The 22,428-nt window shown below is 47.7% G+C and overlaps 1 protein-coding gene across 7 annotated transcripts in view; it reads left to right on the forward strand.

The window, feature by feature from the left end:
• IGF2BP2 (insulin like growth factor 2 mRNA binding protein 2) overlaps positions 1–20,583 on the forward strand; it is a 161,507-nt gene extending 140,924 nt beyond the window's left edge. For 6 of the 7 annotated variants that reach the window (XM_069472811.1, XM_069472812.1, XM_069472813.1 and 3 more), the window contains 6 exons: positions 4,504–4,572; positions 5,472–5,588; positions 10,552–10,626; positions 13,577–13,708; positions 16,498–16,611; positions 18,081–20,583. In XM_069472811.1, coding sequence (XP_069328912.1) covers positions 4,504–4,572; positions 5,472–5,588; positions 10,552–10,626; positions 13,577–13,708; positions 16,498–16,611; positions 18,081–18,173 — 600 coding nt within the window. In that variant the 3' untranslated portion in view covers positions 18,174–20,583. The remainder of the gene's footprint in view (positions 1–4,503; positions 4,573–5,471; positions 5,589–10,551; positions 10,627–13,576; positions 13,709–16,497; positions 16,612–18,080) is intronic. The other variant, XR_011233882.1, reaches the window with a different exon arrangement.
• The last annotated feature ends 1,845 nt before the right edge of the window (positions 20,584–22,428 follow it).

Raw genomic sequence — 22,428 nt, forward strand, 5'->3', positions numbered from 1 at the left:
CTAGAAGTTCCTTTAGAACTCCAAAAACATTACTTCTAACATTAGGTTTTTCTGATAAGTGTGCTACCATCCTGATTCTCCTTTTTTTGTAGATACATATTTTCTTTTTTGGTCTGTAAGCAGTTTTCTTGTTTGTTTGGTTGGTTGGTTTGTTTTGTTGTCTTTTATAGCATTTTGCCTTTACCTTTGGAATTCAGGAATCTGAATCTGAGCACTTTGATCTGAAAATTCACGGTTTTTTTTTCCCTTTGGTTTAGGAAAATCTTTTCCTTCTAAAATTAATTTTAGTATTGCTTCTTCTCCATCCACTTCATTTTCTCCTCCTGGAGTCCTACTTTTGTGGATAGTAAATCTTATTCTACTCTGCGTGTCTATCTAATTCCCTCTCTTGTCTTCTGGTTTTGCCTGAGTTAATCTAGCGCACCAGTGCGCTTTTCAGCAGTGTCTGTTCTACTGTTTATACATCCTCTGTTACTTAACTAATCATGTTTTTAGTTTCCAAGATCATCCTAGTTCTCTGATTGGTCTTTTCTCATAGCCGTCTACTCACACGTTTTATCAAAGTGCTATCCTCTTGAATCTCACTAGGAATTCAAGTCAGAATTTTTTAAAGAGCTCTCCCTCCTTTCCTGAATTAACTCACTGAGGTCTTTTGCATGCCTTGCTCAGCCTTGCCCTCCTCTTTCTTGCTGCTGATTCTTTATATATGTCTAAGGAATTGTAATTGTTAATTTATATATTTAAATAAACTCAACAGAGGACATATTAGAATCCTTAGGGGAGCTTTTTCATAGCATGTTCCCCAGACCCCACCTGAACCAGTGAATTCAGAATGTTCCAGGTGAGCACGGTGTTGAGTGTCGTGGTTAAGCTCTTGAGACAGAGAGATCTGTGCTAGAATCCTGGCTTTACCACTTGCTGGATTACTAGTTTTTAGCTCCTGGCAGAAACTGAGCTTGTCCTGTGAGAACACCCAGAGGTAGATAAGCAGCTGCCATGTGGAGAGGCACTTCGACAAGCTAGGGATGGCACAGTGCACTCTGAATCTTGGAAAGCTGTGTCCACAACACTAACCCCTCTGGCCAAGTCCTCACCCCTTCTCCAGGCCTATGTCCCCAGTCCCCAGAGGGAGCACTCGCCATCTTTGCAGTCATCACACTAAAGCTATTTAGGTATTTGAACACAATTGGTATGCCTGGCTCTTACCCTCTACACTACCCCTTTCCCACCCTTCCCTCTTCCCACCCAAATTTCTTCAGACTATCACCAAAATCAGCTATCAGATGATCACACAGAATAGCTCAGATGCTACAATTCTCCCAGAAAAAGCAGGCACAACTGTTTATAACTCCCTTTTTAGTTTTCACAAGTGTGTTTGATATATACTCCTCCACCCACCTCCCAGCAGTCAAACTTAGAGGGAAAGCAGACACCAGTGTCCCTGAAACTGAGAATTTGAGATGAACCTGTGGCTAATAATGACCCCCTCCCACCACCTCTCGGTTGGCAGGGGTTGAGGGCACACCTGGCAGGCGCACCTTCACTGTAACACCTCTATTCCGCCTCCCCACTGTCAAAATGCTTTTGGAACACTCAAAAATAAAGTAGCTTATCCCTCATAAAATTGCTAGGACTTTTGAGCTGGCACAGTGAGCCCAACGGCCACGTTGGGGTTGGGGTTCCCTACTGACTTCCCTGGGCCTTGGGGCCTTACACCAGACATCTGATGACTACAGCCTGTTTTCCCATTAAAGAGAATATCTCTTCAAGTCATCACCCGGTTACTTTTTATGATCATTATAAATAAGCAAGTTTTGAAAGCCTACTTCCATTTTGAGGCTAGAGATGCCACATAAGCTTGGGGGGATGGGAAATAGAAAGTATGCTCTGATAAGACTCATTTCATTATAAATAAATACTCATTTAACACTCATTAATTCAGCCCCTACAAGACCTGGTGATAGAGTCATAATTCCTATGACCTTGCTGAATACCATGTAGCACCGTCATGGGCATCCGCTGTACCAAGGGTCCAATCCACGTCTGAGCCACGGCCCACGGGCCCTTTGTGCTCTCGTGTCGCCGCCTTGCCAACCACAGCCTGCTGTGCTCTTACTTGCTTTCACCATACTGGCCTCCTTTCTGTTTTTCAAACAGGCCAACCCCCTTTCTCCCTCTGGACATCCAAGAACCCTGCTTAGAATGTCCCCTCCCAGTGCCTTGCACAGAGCTCCTTCTCCTCCGTGGGTCTCGACTCCAAGAGCCTTCCCAGACCACTCGTCTCCACAGCTGCCCCTCCCCACGCCCTGCTGTTCGTTTCCTTCACAGCACTTCTCTGAAGTTACCTTCTGCATCTGCCTCCCCAGTCGAACTCAAGTTCAACGTGGCAGTGACCTTTTCTGTTTTAGTAACTGTGTCCTCAGCACCAGGAACAGTGCCTCCCACATAGTAGGTACTCAGACACCTTTTTAATAAATAAATGAACAATTGAAGGAACCCTCACAACAGGACTATAATAGCTAGATATTATTTGAGTCCATTTGTGGATGAAGTTCAGAAAGGGTAAAAATTATTCCAACCTATAGAGCTCTAGTAATTCAGACTCAAGTCTTCTGACTCCAAGCCTTAGCTAGAAATGAGCTCCTGATTGCAGAGTTCAGGATTCTTTCCCTATGACAAATTTCCAGCTGTGACTCATGAATAAAAAGAGAATTTGTCCTTTTTATCCTTTTACAGCTAATTAAAAAATCTCTCCCTTACCCCAAGTAGTAGGTCTAAATTTGATACAGTGTTTATATTAGGAGTATTTGAACCCAGAATAGGAGCCACACGGTGGCTTGTCTATTTTTGGCCTCACATGAGTTTTGTAAGGAAAAGGCAAATCACAATTCAAAAGAAGGATGTCTGCGCTGAGGGCTGAAGGAATGGCTCTCCAGAAGAGAGGAGGGCAGGATCTCCCTCTCCCCAGGGTAGAGCTTTCTGTGAACAGAAAAATTGCAGGAATTCTCCCCTCACCGTCCATGGCCCAGGACAGGGACCTGTGCAGAGGAGGGTCTGGAGCTGATGTTCTTTCCAGGAAGTCCTCAAGAAAGTCAGGGCCAAAAGGAATAAACCTCTTCACCCACCTTCCTTCAAAACTTGAGGTTGCAAGAAGACTGCTGATCTCACAGCACCCACTTGTGGGCATAAGGTGTCACTGCAGCCTCTTTCCACGTCAAAGCAAGGCTTGCACTGGAGCCATAATTCCCGTGGGCAAGCAGAGCTTATCCCTGCAGGTGCGGCTGGTCCCGAGAGCACCCCTGGGTAGCCCCTGATGGTGTTCATGTCTCTGACTTCTCTTTCCAAGCTCAAAAAGGGGAACAGTTTCATTTTTTCCCCAATGAGTCATAAAGTGAAGTCATAATGTGCAGCTGAGTCAAGCTAGATATACGGGAGACAGAGGATGTGCATGTCACCATGAGATTTGCTCAGGGGCCCTCAGTGGAAAGCTGGGTCTTCTAACGCCAAGCCTCATGCATGTCTGACCACTGTGGGAACCGTCTTCCTGAGGGTGCTACCTTGCAGGCTGAGCCTGCAGAGATGGGTTCTGTGGTGCCCAGAGCTGTCTGCGTCCCTTCCTGTCACAGTTATGTAGATGTTTACTTGGCCTCTTGTAAATCACATTTCAACTAGACTTTGCCAGCTCTGGTCAATGTCCTGTCCATAAGAATATATAAAGTCAGCCATATTCCTGTCTTGTAGAACTATTACGAGGATTAAAAGGGTTTACGAATAGATATAAAGCATCTACAATAGTACCTAGTACACAGTAGGTATTTAATAAAAAGCAACTACTTTTTAAATTTTGATTTTCCTAATAGCTCTATTTTCTTGTATCCACGTCTGCCCTCCTGTTCCCTGCTTCCCCTTCCCCACACTCACACACAATACACTCATTCATTTTCTTTCTCTCACTTCTCAATCTCTTTTTAAAATACTCCGTTCTCAATCTCTCCATTGCTTCTGAAATTCCCTGATGGAGCTGACTGAACTATCTCCTCAGGAGCACCTTTGTGTCTTCTGAATAGCTCCTGGGTATTGTCCCATCACTCTCTGTTCCTTTTAATCTACGGCTTATAATTCCCCAGAAAGTAGAAGCCACCGGTCTGCCTGTGCACCTGAGGACAGGTTAAAAGAGAGTCTGTGTGCATGGATGTGTCTGCACACATGTGCGAGTGCATTGCGCCCATGGTGAGTTCCTAGGAAGCCTCAAGCACGGCTCAGCTTAGAAACAGACAGACAGTCAGCGCAGAGAGCTTCTGCAGTAGGTGCCCTCTTGGTCAGTGGTCTGACGGGGAGACGTGGAGCAGAATCTGAGATGCAAAGGGACAGGTGTGTAGACAGGGCAGGGAAGTCAGCTGATGGTGCAGAGAGCCTGCACTGCATGTGGGAAATCTCGCCTCCAGGAGTGTGGTGACTGTCCCTGAGAGCACCCGCTCACTGACTGTTTCTCTCATGCTGCAGACCCACTCCGGATACTTCTCCAGCCTGTACCCCCATCACCAGTTCAGCCCGTTTCCACATCATCACTCTGTAAGTATCGCTCAGTTCAGCCCCATCTGCCACTTTTCTCTCTCCTGTGGCTGGCTCCACCTGGCCCTTGAGGGACTGACCAGTGAATGTTCTGGGTTGTCCTGGGCTTGTCACATCTCAGAGCACAAGCACACAAACCACCCAGCGCTCAGGTCTCCTGGAGCTGTTCCTGTTGAACAGTCCTGCTGATGCCCGCACTTCTCGTGAGCTGCAGAAAACCGGTGCAAGTGAGCAATCAAGAGGTCACGATAGGAGATGGTATTGAGCTAAAGAACGGAGTTTCTAAAGACCTTTGAACAAAGTCTAGCAGATGGGGTCATGTCATTCCCATAGACCCCTGTAGCAGGAACCCCTGGCAGCCTTGCCCGGGAGCCCATCCCTTTCCTTACGACATCCTGGGAAGGGTGACACGCCCCTGTTGCCCAGTCAGGGCAGGTTCAGTTGCTTTGTGAAAATGCTGCTCCTGGCTACATGGTAGGCAGGGCAGCTTTCCATTCCCTCTAACAAAGTGCCTCAGGACCCTGTCCTCAGGCCAGATGTGTTTAATAACTTTTTGATTTTTTGGATGAAGACACAGGAGAAGTACATATCACATTTGTATATGACAGAAAACCCGTGAACAGACAGCTTTTTGAATCCAACAAATTCTGATTCTCAGAGGAGTTTGCACTTTGTCATGCAGCACTGCCTATGTTCAGGTGCGTTCCTCAAGCTTTACCCCTGCAGAGCGCTAGGCCCCAGGAGAATCCCACGCACCATCTTGGCCCTTTCTTTGTGTGACGGGGCCTTCCCACCATGGGGCTCGTGGTAGGTGCTTGGTCACTGTTGAGTGCCTGAAAGAGAAGCCCCAGTTGGAATCATGTCTTCTTGTCGTGCCCCCCCCCCCCCCCCCGCCCCAGTATCCAGAGCAGGAGATTGTGAATCTCTTCATCCCGACCCAGGCCGTGGGCGCCATCATCGGGAAGAAAGGGGCGCACATCAAACAGCTGGCAAGATTCGCCGGAGCCTCCATCAAGGTAGGGCGGCCCCACCAGCTGCCTGCAGCCCTTTTCCACACCCCACCCCACCTCACGTCCTTGTTCCTTCTCTCAGTGCTGGGCAACTCTTATACTATCCAGAGACAGAATCCCACAGGATCTAGGAAATCTGCCTCCAGGACTATCCCCAACTGCTCTCATCTTCCTCTTATTCCTTTTCTGTTCAACTAACAACTGAATTGGAAAAAAAGGCCAGGCGCGGTGGCTCACGCCTGTAATCCTAGCACTCTGGGAGGCTGAGGTGGGAGGATCACTTGAGCCCAGGAGCTTGAGGCTGCAGTGAGCTATGATGACACCACTGCACTCTAGCCCAGCTAACAGAGCGAGACGAGACCCTGTCTCAAAAAAACAAAGAAAAGAAAAAGAAAAAAATATTAGTAACAACCCAGTGTGGTCCTCTTTGGATTATCATTGTCCTCCACATCGCAAGAACATAAAGCAAAGAAAGGTTGAGGATATTTCCCAGGCTATGGGAATGGACTTGAGTAGAGTGATAATGTATACTTAGTACATTAGTCCCCATTTCAAAAATCCTTGAACTTTAAGAAAATAATTTGAATAAAAACTCTTTGAAAAGCAATGATAAAGTCATAGATAAACAAAAGCTGATGCCGTGGCCTGATAAGAAGCCCTGGGCCTGAGCGGAGAGGCTCAGGAAGGAAGGCCCCTTGACTTATGGAAACGGTTGTGAGTGCAGATGCGGCTGTAGTGACAGACCCACATCCTGCTTGTGGAGCACAATGTGGAGAATCGTCAGAGAAGCTGAAAGGGAAGGATTATTCGACCCTGGTCCTGCTCCAAGCCCAGCTATCAGCTCTGACTCACAGGCAGAATGCTGAGCGCGTCCCAAGCCTCATGAAACACTTTCGGAAACAGAGTTTCCGTTGTTACGCAAAATAATTTGCTGCCATGGGACAACCCGGAATTCCGAACAAAAAGTCTCATGACTTGGAGAGAAAGAATGCTTACACTTTCTCCCCAGGAAGAGCTGGAATTTCTCCCACAGCAAGTGTGCTTGGGGAAAAACGACATTCTGAGCAGTACAGGACAAGGATTGCAGTGAGTCCATGAACAAATTTTATTTTGGTGAATCGTTTTCCCCCTCTGGCCTCATTTATCTCACCTGCGGGGTGGGCAGACAGGCTGAGAGCTCCAAGGTGGCAGTGGAGAGGCATGTGGGGGCCTTTGCAGCCAGCAGGCTTGCCACAGATGAGACCCTGGCCCAGGCGCTGCTGGGCAGGTGTGGCCCCGCCCCATGGGTGGGATGAGTACAGTGTGAAGAACAGTGGGCTGGGTGTAGCCCAAGGGCCTCTCCCGGTATCCAGTCCTGCCATCCGAGATGCCGTGCAGGAGATATAAGACCATTTTAACTAAAAGGCACTTGAGGGATCATCTCATCAAATCCCTGCTTCATTCAGCTGAGGAGAGGGCGGCTCAGAGAGTGCAGGCACATGGTCAAGGCACATGAGTGGCAGGACGGGCTCTTGGATAGAAATTCAACTGACCTCTAGGACACTGAGCACCTCCTGGGCCCAACCGCAGCCGTACTCTTCATTTACTATTGCCTGGGAGGATCCAGGGCCCAGAGCGTTTCATTGACTTGTGCAAGGCCTCAAAGCATGACAGAGCCAAGATTTGCCCAGGTTATCCTACTTCTGGTCTAATGTGTTTTCTACCATAGCACCTGACTGCTGTGCCAGAATCATTCCCAGCAGGGCCTTTGGGAAAATAAGGAGAGAGAGACAAAGGTATTAATCCCTAGGGCTTCCTCCCCCAGCATTCCCACAGTCCTGTGTCCCAGCAAGGTTGAGGTTACGTGTCACTTTGCACATGGCTTCTGTGGGGGGCAGACACAGCAGGGCTGTACCGGGAGGACAGAATGGGTCTCACTCTGTCTCCCGGACTGAAGTGCAATGGCCTGATCATAGCTCACTGCATGCAGCCTTGAACTCCTGGGGTCAGGCAATCCTCCTGCCTCAGCCTCCCAAGTATCTGGGACTACAGGCACATGCCATGGTGCCAGGCTAATTTTTTTTTTTTTTTTTGAGACAGAGTCTCACTTTGTTGCCCAGGCTAGAGTGAGTGCCGTGGCGTCAGCCTAGCTCACAGCAACCTCAAACTCCTGGGCTCAAGCGATCCTCCTGTCTCAGCCTCCCGAGTAGTTGGGACTACAGGCATGCACCACCATGCCCGGCTAATTTTTTCTATATATATTTTTAGCTGTCCATATAATTTCTTTCTATTTTTTAGTAGAGATGGGGTCTCGCTCTTGCTCAGGCTGGTCTCGAACTCCTGAGCTCAAACGATCCGCCCACCTCGGCCTCCCGGAGTGCTAGGATTTACAGGCGTGAGCCACCGCGCCCGGCCAAGGCTAATTTTTTAATTTTTTGTAGAGACAGAGCCTCGCTATGTTGCCTGGGATGGTCTCAAACTCCTGGCCTCAAGTGATCCTCCCACCTCAGCCTCCCAGTGTGCTGGGATTACAGGCATGAGCCACTGCATCTGGCCCCCAAATGGTGTTTTTTATGCTGGACCGACAACCTTCTCCAATAATCTTCTTCCCTCCTTCCTGCCTCTCTCCATAGCAGTAAAGAAGAGGAAAGAAAACCAGGGAAGCCTAGTATTTGTGAAAGCTATTTCCTATTTTTTAAAGTCAATCTGGTTTTTTCTGTATTCCCTTTATCTCACCAGGTCTCTGAAGGGACCCGTTTCTAAAGCAAGGTGGATGATCTCACTAACTCCAGAGAGCCACAACCCCTGCCCCCCAGTTTCTACAGTGCCAGTCTTCAGGGGCTGCAGCTAGGGGCACCTTCGGTGCTGCTGGGACAGTGGGAGAGCTTTGAACTCCTCTGTGGGAGCAGAGTGCTGGGAGGGGGTGGGCTGAGCTGAGACCTGGGAGACGCAGCACAAGAGATGCTTTGGTTACAGGTGAGAGTTGAGTTCCCATTGCCTGCCTTTCCTGCAGAACTTCTGGTCAGCAGGCTTCTGAGTGCTACCCAAAATTCAGTCCAGTGTCAGCCAGGGACACCCAATTACGGATCCTTACTCTAAACCCTGCTTACCCTGCCATCTTGGCAGTCATCTCGCCTCTCGGTCTCATTTGTTTCAGTCACAAAATGGGGTCCTCATTCCTGCCCCTCCAAAGGAAGCGTGCCTGTAGAATGCCATTCCAGAACTGCAGTACATAAGTAGTTCTGAGACTTCTGTCTAGGCTGGTAAATGACGGACAGTAGAGCAATCAGAGGTTTCTTTTCAGAATCTGAGCAAAGTAGCCACAAGTCGCTAGGAAGTGGACAAGAACGGCAGACCTGATTTGGTCAGTGTGCATCGTAGATCAGCCTTTCACCCTTCTCGGTTTGGGCGGTGGTGCGAGCTGGGAACCTTCATGCCCATGATCTGCTCTCTCTTTATTATTATAACTCCTTGACATAAGGACCAGGCTTCAGCCAGCTGTGGATCTCAAAGTAGAGGCAGGGGCTCCTGCCCGCAGTCTCAAGGGCCAGCCTGTGACGTGCCAGTCCCCTGGACACACTGAGCTCTGTGTTTTTTGGCCGAGGCCACTGCCAAGAAATGGCTGCCCACAGCAAAGGGACATCCCCCAAGAAGCACAGTTGCTGGTCACCTGTGTCTCACATTCATCCCATGCCACTAAGTAAGTAGTCAAGCCAGAGGACCCCTTGCAGATCTTGAGAAGGGGTCCGCCCTTCCAGAGCAGGACAGGGGTCAGAGCAAGCCTGGGCTGCGTATTCACAATAATGCCGGGACAGTAACACTGGACCGCGAGGCCCACGGATGGAATGTGGCTTGCGGCACATACTGAGAGAAGACAAAATTAAACCCAGTGGAGGTGGAGGTCTTCCTGGAGGAGCCCAGGACTAAGTCTCAGTGACACAGAGACCACACGTGCGTAAATGCAACACTGACAGCCGATGCCACTTCGTTCTAAACAGAGTGGCGCCCCCATGAGCCACTGGTTTTGTTTTGCCTTAGAACACTGTGACCTTGGAATTGATCATGTTTTCTTTTTTGTATTTGCTCTTAGAAAGCTTAGAACAGAGTATGGCCCATCTGGTGTTTTTTAAGTCATTTTACTTTTAAGTCTAATTTTGCCACAATTTGCTAATTAAGTTTTAATTTTGTATTTGTTTTTAAAGCCACCTTGAAGTTTTTGGAATAAGGCAGGGTATGCAGAAACAAATATATAATAAGGACCTCTCTGACAAAAGTGTTTGCTCGGACCATTGTTTGAGTTATGTTATGAAAGAACTCAGACTCAGGCCAAGTGAGTGAGAAGAGGTTTGGAGCTTCACAGATGAGGGGATGGAGGCCCAGGGAGGGGAGGGATGTGCAAAGCCAGGACTGGAACCAAAGTGCCCACACTCCTGCCCTGGTGCTATTGTACTTACGACCCATTTGCTGTGGAGGAGGTGGTCCTAGCCACTCCTACTCTGACTCAGTTGTTGCTCGTCACCAACTGCCCATATGAGCTGAGAATTAGAGCCAGGGTTATGTTTCCTGGAAGCTAGACTCCAATTAGACACCCATGTGGACAAGCCTTTCCTTCCCTCTGGGCCCTCGGTGGGTTGGCGGACCCTGTACCTCTCTTTCCTAGAGCTGTTGACTCCCCGCTTATTTTCTGAGACTTGTCTTGGTGAAAGGAGACTGTTGGTTCTTGGAGCAGTGACAGGCAGTAACTACTGACCTACTTCGGACTCCTTCTGGGTGGCCAGACTCCCAAATTTGATACCGGGCCTTATCGTTGTGACTTCCTAAAAACCCAGGATGGAGGCAGCGTGGTGTCAGAGAGCCCCAGGTGCAAAGGCCGAAGCAAGCTCTATAATCTCTTGCTCATGCGTGTGCCATCCACTCAGACAAGAGAGAGGGACTTGGAGGACGCAGCCAAACATCAGCAAGCATCTTGCTCTTTCCTTCTGAACCACAGATTGCCCCAGCAGAAGGCCCAGACGTCAGCGAAAGGATGGTCATCATCACCGGGCCGCCTGAAGCCCAGTTCAAGGTCAGTGCCAAGGGCTACTCAGTGGCTGCCCTGTGCCCAGTGCAGGCCCTGGTCACAGGGCAGCCACCACAGAGGCATGTTCAAGGCTCTTGTTGGGTTGCCGAACCTCCATTTCTCTTCCTGCTGTTGCTCTCTGGTCTCAGACGCACCCTGTCTCCCCACCCTCTGGGCTGTTCCTTCTGTGCATTTTCCCCCTGCTGGGAAGCCATCTTTCCCTTCTCTCCCATGGGAAAGTGGATCATGTGTCGGGGCCTAGTTCAAGTGGCACCTCGTCTGGCCTATCTCTGATCCAATCCCTTCGCCATGGTTTTTTGGAGGGATGTCTCAGGCTCTTAATCATTCCTGTCCTTCAAGCCATGGGGCATTAAGTTATGGGTAAAAGGGGAAATAGCATGGTTTGTTGGAAGTTCTTAGGTGAGGTGTGTTATTTTACTTTGTTTTTGTTTGTTTTTTCTTCCCTATGAAAACTGTAACCTGAGTTTTCTAAAAGTCAGAGACATATTTATTTATAAAAGTGCAATCCTTATCATTAAAAATATTTAAAATTTAGCCAAGAGATAAAATCAACACATGTGGGCGCCCTCGGTGGCCTCAAGGAGCGTGGGAACCGGGTATGGGGGGGCTTTCCTGTGGGGGTAGATCAGTGCATATGCTTTGGGGGTGTTTAGAGGAAGCTAAATACCGGTTAAACTTATTACTAAAGAAGTAGACTCTGAAAATGCACTTCAAGGTTGAATTTTGAATTTTGGCAGATCGTTTACTTGCTACTTCTGTGTAGTGAGCACACCGGTAAGTTTTGATGGTAGGTCAAATTCACGGAGAGAGGCATGCAGTGGGTGGAAAATGGAAGGCTATGGATTGTTGAGCTGTGTGACGCTCCATATATTTCCAAAATGTATTTGGAATTTTATTTGAAACTATTTTCAAAATGGGGCATCTCTCTTACAGCAGTAAGCTCCTTTAATGCATTTTTGCCAGCTGAAGGAGTGTCTCTTTAAAAACTTTCTTGTGAAACCTGGAAAAATGAAGTTAAGCATAGGATTTTTTTTTTTTTAAAGGGAGTCTTGCTTTGTTGCCTGGGCTGGAGGACAGTGGCATGATCATAGCTCACTGCAACCTCAAACTCATGGGCTCAAGCAATCCTCGTTCCTGGTTCCTCAGCCTCTGGAACAGCTGGGACTATAGGCACGTGTGGGACCTCACTGGCTAATTAGTGGCGGGTTTGTTTTTGTAGAGAGCGGGTCAAGCTCCAGGTCTCAAGTGATCCTCCTGCCTGGGCTTACCAAAATGCTGGGATTACAGGCTTGAGCCACCACGACCAGGCAGCATAGGTTATCTTTTGATGACTGTTTTCTGATTATTTAGGACCTAAATAAAATAGTATAAAATATTTGTGTTGCTACTTTTTTTCCCTACATGACAGTGATTTCTAAAAACAGTATACTTTTATATGACGGTTCCTGCAGCAGTCACTGCATTTGACTTAAGTGAAGTTTTTATGGGCCCTAAGGTACCAGAGGATTTAGATCAATTCTTGAAATCGTATGAGAACTACAGAAGGGAATTATGACGTCAGCCAGTTCACCTTTGGCTCAAAATTCCAACAGGCAGAAATCTCATAAAATATTGTTATTCCTAGTGACTACAAGATGACATTACAATCTGATTGAGAGTAAACCCTAAATTTCACCCCTTCTGTGCATATAGCACACTATCCAGTTTAGGCTCTCCACGGATTCAAATATTTTTTGAACTAAAAAAATGCTAAAAAATTAAGGGACTATTAAGGTATTGGGAATGTTCTATCAATGGTAGTAGAACAGCTTTGTATTTAGTGCCTAGACTTGATACTCTTATGCAAAAGCTTTCCTATTTTCATGGCAAGGTCTCTGAATAACTGTTCTTCGATTTTGTTTTTCATTCTCATCTATTTCAAAGTTCTCTGTCTTCCACAGCATGTAAAATACAATAATTTTTTTAAACAAAATCAACACATGTGGAACCATTCAAAAACAATAGCCCTTCAACTCAGGAGTAGACAAACAAAATGTGGCATATCCACACAATAGAATATTATTCAGCCATAAAAAGGAATGAAGTACTGATGCATGCTACACATGGAGGAACCCAGAAAACATTATGCTAAGTAAGAAAAGTCAGACACAAAAGACCACATATGATACAATTCCATTTATATGAAGTGTTTAGAATAGGCAAATCCATAGAAATAGAAAGTGGATTAGTGGTTGCCAAGCAATAGGGGTAGGAAGGAATTGGAACTAACTGCTAATAGGTACAAGGTTTTTATTTCAGGGAATGGGATGGAAATGTTCTGGGTAGATAGTGGTGGTGGTTGTACAACATAGTGACCACTGAAATGTATACTGTAAAATGATGAATTTTAGATTGTATGAATTATATCTCAATTTTTTAAGTTAAAAAAAAGAACAGTGGCCTCTTGGTTAATCTGACTTTGAAGGCAGACATCAAAGAGCAAGATCAGGCTCATCAAATCTCATCACCATCACCCTCACCCTTCATCCTTTAATAACCAGAGGTCTGAACCTATTATATCATGGTAGGAGTTAAGAATTCCCTGACAAATTCAGTCAGTCAAGCAAACATTTACAGGAGCTAGGGATATGGAAATGAGACATAGAGTTCCATCCCCTCATCTGTCTCCCTAACCCCAATATACAGAAAGCCTCCTGGAGGTACAAACCATGGTACAAACCATGAAAACACGAGAGTGCCCATGCACATTTTTCAAAGTGCAGTTGTTCAACATGGCAGGAGTAGCGCCCACCAGATCTGCAAGAGCTGAGACTGGTACCTGGCCCTTGGGAAGGAGGGTGTCTAATTGCCTGGACTTTCAGTTCCCTTAGCAGTGGCGAAGTGGGTTGGCTGGCAGCTGACTCCGAGAGTCACCAGTCATGTCTTGCTCTCTCAGGCCCAGGGACGGATCTTTGGAAAACTGAAAGAAGAAAACTTCTTTAACCCCAAAGAAGAAGTGAAGCTGGAAGCCCATATCAGAGTGCCCTCTTCCACAGCTGGCCGAGTGATTGGCAAAGGTGGCAAAACCGTAAGTGTGCTCTGGGCTCGCTTCATAACCTGGGTCGAATTCCCTGCCCTGGCCTTGCCAGAGTTCCCTCAGAGCCCCACTGGCTCCTTCTCTCCAGTGTATGGTCTGGGTCTTTGGCTAACAAACTAAGATGCTCCTGGCATCTGAGCCCTTTGAAACATGAGGATTCCAAGGACAAAAATGTAATCAGCATTAGTCTAGAAGTTAGGGCCCTACATCCACTATGCTAAGCCCACAACACCAGGTTCATGTGCCCGGTAATACCCGTCTCAGCTCTATGCTGGGAAATGGAGGTCTCCACTCCCTGGAGACAGGGAGGCTGTCTTCTGCCCCCTTTATTACCACACAGAGCAGCCAGTAAAATAGCAAAGGGGGAGTCCCACCCAGAGCATCTGCAACCCACTTGGCAGATGATTGCTTTCTCTGAATTTCACATTCAGAGGCCTGCAGGGTCTGATGTCCTGTGCTCTCTCCTGACTCTTCAAACTCTCCCAACAGATGTCTCAAGGGGCCCTAACCCTCCCCCTTACGGATTCCATCTCTTGGCTATTTCCCACACCTGCTCCTCTGCTGTAGGGGTGCTAGCTTAGCAATAGGGCTGGTGGGCAAGATGGAAATAGTTTTTTAAAAAATAATCAGCCAGGGCCGGGCGCGGTGGCTCACGCCTGTAATCCTAGCACTCTGGGAGGCCGAGGCGGGTGGATTGCTCAAGGTCAGGAGTTTGAGACCAGCCTGAGCGAGACCCCGTCTCTACTAAAAATAGAAAGACATTATATGGACACCTAAAAAAAATCTATATAGAAAAAATTAGCCGGGCATAGTGGCGCATGCCTGTAGTCCCAGCTACTCGGGAGGCTGAGGCAGTAGGATCGCTTGAGCCCAGGAGTTTGAGGTTGCTGTGAGCTAAGCTGACGCCACGGCACTCACTCTAGCCTGGGCAACAAAGTGAGACTCTGTCTCAACAACAAAAAAAAAAAAATAATAATCAGCCAGGTGTGCTGACTCATTCCTATAATCTCAGCACTTTGGGAGGCTGAGGTGGGAGGATCACTTGAGACCAGGAGTTCAAGACCAGCCTGGGCAGCATATGGAGACCCCCGTCTCTATAAAAAATTAAAAAAAAAAAAATGGCCGGGCGCGGTGGCTCACGCCTGTAATCCTAGCACTCTGGGAGGCCGAGGCGGGTGGATCGCTGGAGGTCAGGAGTTCGAGACCAGCGTGAGCAAGAGCGAGACCCCAGCTCTACTAAAAATAGAAAGAAATTATATGGACAACTAAAAATATATATAGAAAAAATGAGCCGGGCATGGTGGCACATGCCTGTAGTCCCAGCTACTCGAGAGGCTGAGGCAGAAGGATCGCTTGAGCCCAGGAGTTTGAGGTTGCTGTGAGCTAGGCAGATGCCACGGCACTCACTCTAGCCCGGGCAACAGAGCGAGACTCTGTCTCAAAAAAAAAAAAAAAATTAAAAAAAAAAAAAAAACAAGAATTAGCTGGGCATGGTGGTGTGTGCCTATAGTCCTAGCTACTTTGAAGGCTGAGGCAGGAGGATCACTTGAGCTCAGGAGTGCAAGGCTGCAGTGAGCTATGATTTCACCACTGTATACAACCTGAGCAACAAAGCAAGACCCTGTCTCTAAAAAAAAAAAAAAAATCTACCTCTTCATCCTCAAGGTGGCAGTAACACAATGCAATTTGAAAAGAACCAGAGCATTGACTCTGAAGCCTGTGGGAATGAGCAGGGGGTCTGTCAGACACAGGTGTGTTCTGGAATGTGACTTAACCACCTGGTGGCGAGATGACCCCTGAGAAGTTCCAGTAGAGCCTAGTACAAGCTTGGCAAAGTGGCAGTGTTGGGTGGCAGGAATTTGGGGGGTCTCTGGAGTCCTGAGAGAGAGAGAGAATGTGTGTGTGTGTGTGTGTGTGTGTGTTGGGGGGGGGTGTATGTGTGTTTGCTGAGTCACTTGCATGCCAAAGTGTGAAGCTACATGGAATGCAGATTATTCCCTATGTCCAGGAATGCAGTCAGCACACCTCAGGGCGCGCACACTGAGCTCTAGGCGGAGTTGGAGTGTGGTAGGCAAAAGAGAGCAGGTAGTTCACGAGTGAGTAGAACCCTTGGATGTCCTACGTGGTTATTTCACAATCGGTAAGTGAATTCTCTGCCTCCCCTAGAGACTGTCAGCTGTCCACTAGGCACTTGATGAACCCCGCTGTGAGCCCAGCATCCCTCGGGGAGCACACAGTTCTGCTGGGAAGCAGTCCCTGTGAGGCAGCAGGGAGGAGGAGCAGAATCAGGAAATGGTTTGAGATAAGGGGAGCTCAGCATTGGCTGGAGGCTTCATGGAGGAGGTGGGCCCGAGGTGGGATCCAGTGGCAGGGAGAAAGGATAACACCCCAAGGATAGGAACAGCGTAAGCAAGACTTGGTGGAGTGGAAATGAGGAGTGGGGAACAGAGCAGGGCCTGAGGTGTGGGCTCACAGTCAGCACCAAGGAGAGCATGTCCAGGAGGAGTGACCTTTTGCCAGGGTTATTGGAAAGCCGGGGGTCGCCGTAAGCATGTGCAGACCTGCATTAATGGGACTCCAGAATTCAGCCCCAGAAGCAGCCCCATGGACTCACGCAGTGCCTGGACTCCCTCTCCCTGTCATTGAGCCTTCCAGGGCCCAAACCCCATGGCCCCACGTGCCCAGAGCCAAGGAAGCCCCAGGTGTCCCCTGCTAAAGAAACGGAGCACAGACTACCCTCCCTCTCCTTCCTGAGCCCACTGCCTGTTCTCCCTCCACAGGTGAATGAATTGCAGAACTTAACCAGTGCAGAAGTCATCGTGCCTCGTGACCAGACACCAGATGAAAATGAGGAAGTGATTGTCAGAATTATCGGGCATTTCTTTGCTAGCCAGGTACCTGTGCTGTGAGGGCCCCATCTCTCCTGCCAGTCTCTCTTCCATTCTCTGCCTGAGCTACTGGTGGCCCTCACGCCCTGAGCACCCTCCACCCTCACCCAGATGGAACCTCTCCCTGGTTCTTCCTGGCTCTCGAGGGATTGCCAGCAGGGCAGGGGACATTGTTCCACACCTTCTCTCCACTGCCATCCCCCAGGCACGCTAGGAGCTTGAGGAAGCGTGTAGAACTGCTGAGTCAAGCCCTTAAGCAAAGCCCAGCGTTTCAAGCCCCCTGCAATGCTAAGGGGCGAGGTCTCGGCTGTCCTCACCCTTCCTCCTCAGGCCCCAGTCCCAGCCTTTTTCTGCTGGGAGCCACATGCAAGGCAAGTCCACCCTCTGGATCCCCCAGCTGGAGCCTGTGCACTGCCTGGGTGCCCAGATCTCACCATGGAAGGTCACATGCTCATGGCAAGAGACCCTTGTTTCTCATTTCTCTCTCTTTCTCCATCTCACCATGATCCACCTATCAAAACACAGCCCCTCCACACAGCTTCTCTTTTGTTTGGAAAGGCCAGTGCCTTGGCCTAATTTGGCCTAGTTCTCTTGGATGCTTTTGTTGGCTGGGTTTGGGGGGAGAGCAGTCTGAATTCTTGTCCTAAACCAATGAAGACAAACAGTGTAAGCTGACACCGAAGGTTTGTCTGTGCTGTGAGCCTGCTCTCCCGATGCCTGCACCTGCGCCAGGAGACCTGACTCGTCCACACCCCACCCAGTGCCTTTGAGATGCCCCCTGGGTCTCCTGCAGTCAGAGCCCCTGGCCACACCCAGCTCCGCTGGCTCCGTCTCAGCCCCGCGGCACCCTGGGCACACGTCTGAACAGCACCTCCTGCGGAGCCCCCTCTAGGGAGCTCCCTGCAGTGGCAGCGCTGGGCTGGGGGAGGGGCGAGGTGGGGTCAGAAGTGTGTGCTCCAGTTATTCAGGGCAGTGTCTGGGCCCCGTTTCTTCCCCTCCCCGGCCCCTGTCCACGTACTGCCCATTTCTGCCAGCAGTCACACAGGTGTTCCTCCTGGCCGCTCTAGAAAGGTGGGTGGGGCAGCACAGGAGCCTGTGTGTGTGTGTGTGTGTGTGTGTGTGTGTGTGTGTGGTGGGGAGGGGGTGCTGTCCGACCTCTGCTACCCCACCCTCCCGCCCCATTGCTGGCTGCCTGCTTCTGCTCCCTGGCCTGTCTGTCCAGCAGTGAACTGGAAGCTGCTGGGGTCCCACCCACTTACCCTCCTCCCAGCAGCCTTGGGGTGGGTGTTGGGGAGACCTCTGCCACTTACTTCGAGGCAGAAAAGACCCCAGAGTAAGGCGCCTAGGGGTAGTTGACACTTCTCTGAGCACCCACCCTTCTCCCCGCAAGTCCCAGACTCTCCCCTACTGCTTGTCCTCAGAACTGGGTTCCTTTTTTCCCCTGTCCCCCCCTCTCCCTTCTCTCCCTGCTGCAGACTGCACAGCGCAAGATCAGGGAAATTGTACAACAGGTGAAGCAGCAGGAGCAGAAATATCCTCAGGGAGTCGCCTCACAGCGCAGCAAGTGAGGCTCCCACAGGCACCAGCAAAACAACGGATGAATGTAGCCCTTCCAACACCTGACAGAATGAGACCAAACACAGCCAGCCAGATCGGGAGCAAACCAAAGACCATCCTGAGGAATGAGAAGTCTGCGGAGGTGGCCAGGGACTCTGCAGAGGCCCTGCGAATCCTAGGGGCCGAGGAGGGTGGGGAAGGTCAGCCGGGAGCCCGACCCGGCCGGCCTGGCCCCTGCCCCCCAGGGCCTCTGCAGGCTCCCCAGCCATCCACTTCACCACGCACTGGGATCTCTCCTTACCTCCCAAGACGCTATCCCTTCTAGTTGAACTAACATAGGTGAACGTGTTCAAAGCCAAGCAAAATTCACACCCCCCCCTTTTTTTTTTTTTTTGGCAAATCGTCTCTGTTGTACATGTGTGTACATATTAGAAGGGAAGATGTTAAGATACGTTGCCTGTGGGTTACACAGGGTGCCTGCAGCGGTAATATATTTTAGAAATAATATATCAGATAACTCAACTAACTTCAATTTTTAATCAATTATTAATTTTTTTCTTTTTAAAGAGAAAGCAGGCTTTTCTAGACTTTAAAGAATGAAGTCTTTCTTTGGGAGGTCTGATGGTGTAGAGAGGAGCTTCGAGGCCACCCACACAAAATTCACCCAGAGGGAATCTCATCGAAAGGACACTCACAGCAGTTCTGGATCACCTGTGTATGTCAACAGAAGGGATACCGTCTCTTTGAAGAGGAAACTCTCTCTTCATGCCTGTCCAGCTCATACACCCATTTCTCTTTGCTTCACAGGTTTTAAACTGGTTTTTTGCATACTGCTATATAATTCTGTCTCTCTCTGTTTATCTCTCCCCTTCCCTCCCTTCCTCCCCACCTCTTCCATCCCCGTTCTTTTGAATTCCCTCATCCCTCTGTCTCAGTCCCCTGTATCTATGCACCTCCTCCCCCCCAGGCAAAGCAGTGCTCTGAGTATCACATCACACAAAAGGAAAAAAAGCGAAACACACAAACCAGCCTCAACTTACACTTGGTTACTCAAAAGAACAAGAGTCAATGGTACTTGTCCTAGCATTTTGGAAGAGGAAAACAGGAACCCATCAAACCAACCAACCAAACAAACAAAGAAAAATTCCACAACGAAAGAATGTATTTTGTCTTTTTACATTTTGGTGTATAAGCCATTAATATTCAGCAAAATGATTTCTTTCTTTTAAAAAAATGTGGAGGAAAATAGCTATTTACACAAGGTCGTTGGCCCAGGGCGTTAAATTTACAGATTTTTTTAACGAGAAAAACACACAAAAAAAAGCTACCTCAGGTGTTTTTTACCTCAGCACCTTGCTCTTGTGTTTCCCTTAGAGATTTTGTAAAACTGATAGTTGGAGCATTTTTTTATTTTTTTAATAAAAATGAGTTGGAAAAAAAATAAGATATCAACTGCCAGCCTGGAGAAGGTGACAGTCCAAGTGTGCAACAACTGTTCTGAATTGTCTTCCGCTAGCCAAGAACCTGTATGGCCTTCTTTTGGACAGACCTTGAAAATGTTTATTAAAAAATATATATGAAAAAGAAAAACAGAGAGAGAAAATATTGGAGATGTCCTGAATTTCATAGGGTACGCGCCATTAGGGCTTTTTGCGCTAAAGGATGAACATGTACTGGTTTATGTGAACAAGCCATTATACCACCAGACTGCAATGCCAGTTTCCTCTACTGCAAACAGTGTTCTGTGACAAAAAACAAAAAACAAAAAAAAAAAGTAAAAAAAAGAAATATATCCAGCTAACAAGATCTTGGTGTCTTGGTCTCTTATTTTACTAAGCATTGCCTCATCCCAAAGTGTCAGCTCAGTTCCAACCCTGAGGGACTTGAAGAAATGGGGGCAGCATGTATAAGCAGGATCAGGAAGCTACTCTGAGCAGGCTGGCTTTGTTAAGGAAAGTCTTTGGGAGAAGCTAAACTAGATCAGTGGTTCTCAAAAGTGTCCCCAGACCAGCAGCATCCATTATCACTAGGGAATTTGTTGGAAATGTAGATTCTCAGAGTCCACCCTGAATCAAAAATTCTGGGGTTGAGGCCCAGCATCTGTGTTTCAGCAAGCCCTCCAGATGATTCCTGTGCACGCTGTGAAGTGTGAGAAGCACAGAACTAGAGGGATCGATTGACTGCATATCGAGCTAGGCAAGACCAGTCTCCGTCATTAAGGAACTTCAAGCCTGGCCAGGGAAAGTTTGTTTTTCTGCAAAGCAAACGGGGAGGATAATATGCCAATTCAAGGGAACAGGTACTTCACCCCTCCACAGGAAATTCAATTTTAAGCGCAGGCATACCTGGGAGATACTGCAGATTCTGTTCCAGACCCCCACAATGAAGTGAATGTTGCAATAAAGCAAGTCGCACAAGTTTTTTGGTTTCCCGGTACATAGAAAAATTGTGTTTACACTGTACTATATTAAGTGTGCAATAGCATTATGTCCAGAAAAACCAGTGTACATAATTTTAAAATACTGCTAAAAAATGCTAATGACCATCTGAGCCTTCAGTGAGTCTTAATCTTTTTGTTAGTAGAGGGTCTTGCCTCAGTGTTGATGGCTGCTGACTTATCAGGGTGGGAGTTGCTAAAGGTTGGGGTAGTTGTGGCAATTTCTTAAAATAAGATGACAATAAAGGTTGCCACATCATTTGACTCTTCCTTTCATGAAAGATTTCTCTGGAGTATGCAGTGCTGTTTGACAGCATGTTGCCCACAGTAGAAGTTCTTTCAAAATTAGAGTCAATCCTCTGAAACCCTGCTGCTGCTTCACCAACTAAGTTTATGTAATATTCTAAATCCTTTCCTGTCATTTCAAAAACATTCACAGCGTCTTCATCAGGAGTAGATTCCACCTCAGGAAACCACTTTTTTTGCTCATCCTTAAGAAGCAACTCCTCATCCATTCAAGTTTGACCGTGAGATTGCAGCAGTTCAGTCACATTTTCAGGCTCCTCTTCTAATTCTAGTTCTCTTGCTATTTCCTCCACTGAAGTCTTAAACCCCTCAAAGTCATCCATCAGGGTTGGAACCAACTTCTTCCAAACTCCTGTTAATGTTGATATTCTGACCTCCTCCCACGAATCACAAATGTTCTTTTTTTTTTAAAAGTGTAGTTTTTTGGGGTTTTTTTTGTTTGTTTGTTTTTTGAGACAGAGTCTCTCTCTGTTGCCTGAGCTAGAGTGCCGTGGCATCATCCTAGCTCACAGCAACCTCAAATTCTCAGGCTCAAGCGATCCTTCTGCCTCAGCCTCCTGAGTAGCTGGGACTACAGGCGTGCGCCACCATGCCCAGCTAATTTTTTTTCAATTTATGTGTTTAGTTGTCCAGATAATTTCTTTCTATTTTTAGTAGAGACAAGGTCTCGCTCTTGCTCAGGCTGGTCTCAAACTCCTGACCTCGAGCGATCCTCTCGCCTCTGCTTCCCAGAGTGCTAGGATTACAGGCATGAGCCACCGCGCCCGGCCCACAAGTGTTCTTAATGGTATCTAGAATGGTGAATCTTTTCCAGAAGGCTTTCAGTTTACTTTGCCCAAATCCATCAGCGGAATCACTATCTATGTCAGCTCTAGCCTTATGAAATATATTTCTTAAGTAGTAAGACTTGAAGGTTGAAATTACTCCTTGATCCATGGGCTGCTGAATGGATTTGTGATAGCTGGCATGAAATCTACATTAATCTCTTTATCTATCTCCTTCGGAGCTCTTAGGTGACCAGGTGAATCATCAATGAACAGTAATATTTCGAAAGCAATCTTTTTTCTGAGCAAATTTCAATAGTGGGCTTTTTAAACAGATGTGCTGTCATCCAGGCTTTGTTCCCTTTATAGAGCACAGCATCATTCTTAAGCGTCCTAGAATTTTTGAATTGGTAAATGAGCATTGGCTGCAATTTAAAAGTCACCAACTGCATTAGCCCCTAAAAAGAGAGTCAACCTGTTCTTTGGAGCCAGGCAATGACCTCTCTAGCTATAAAAATACTAGATGGCATCTTCTTCCAATGGAAAGCTGTTTTATCTGCATTGAAAATGTTTAGTGTAGCCACTTTCATGAGTTATTTTAGCTAGATCTTAATCAAGATAACCTGCTATAGCTTCTGCATCAGCACTTGCTGCTTTACCTTGCACTTTTATATTATGGAAAGGGCTTCTTTCCTTAAACCTCATGAACCAACCTCTGCTAGCTTCCAACTTTTCTTCTGCAGCTTCCTCACCTCTCTC

The sequence above is a fragment of the Eulemur rufifrons genome, chromosome 7 (assembly GCF_041146395.1).
Source record: "Eulemur rufifrons isolate Redbay chromosome 7, OSU_ERuf_1, whole genome shotgun sequence".
In the NCBI taxonomy this organism is placed as follows: Eukaryota; Metazoa; Chordata; class Mammalia; order Primates; family Lemuridae; genus Eulemur; species Eulemur rufifrons.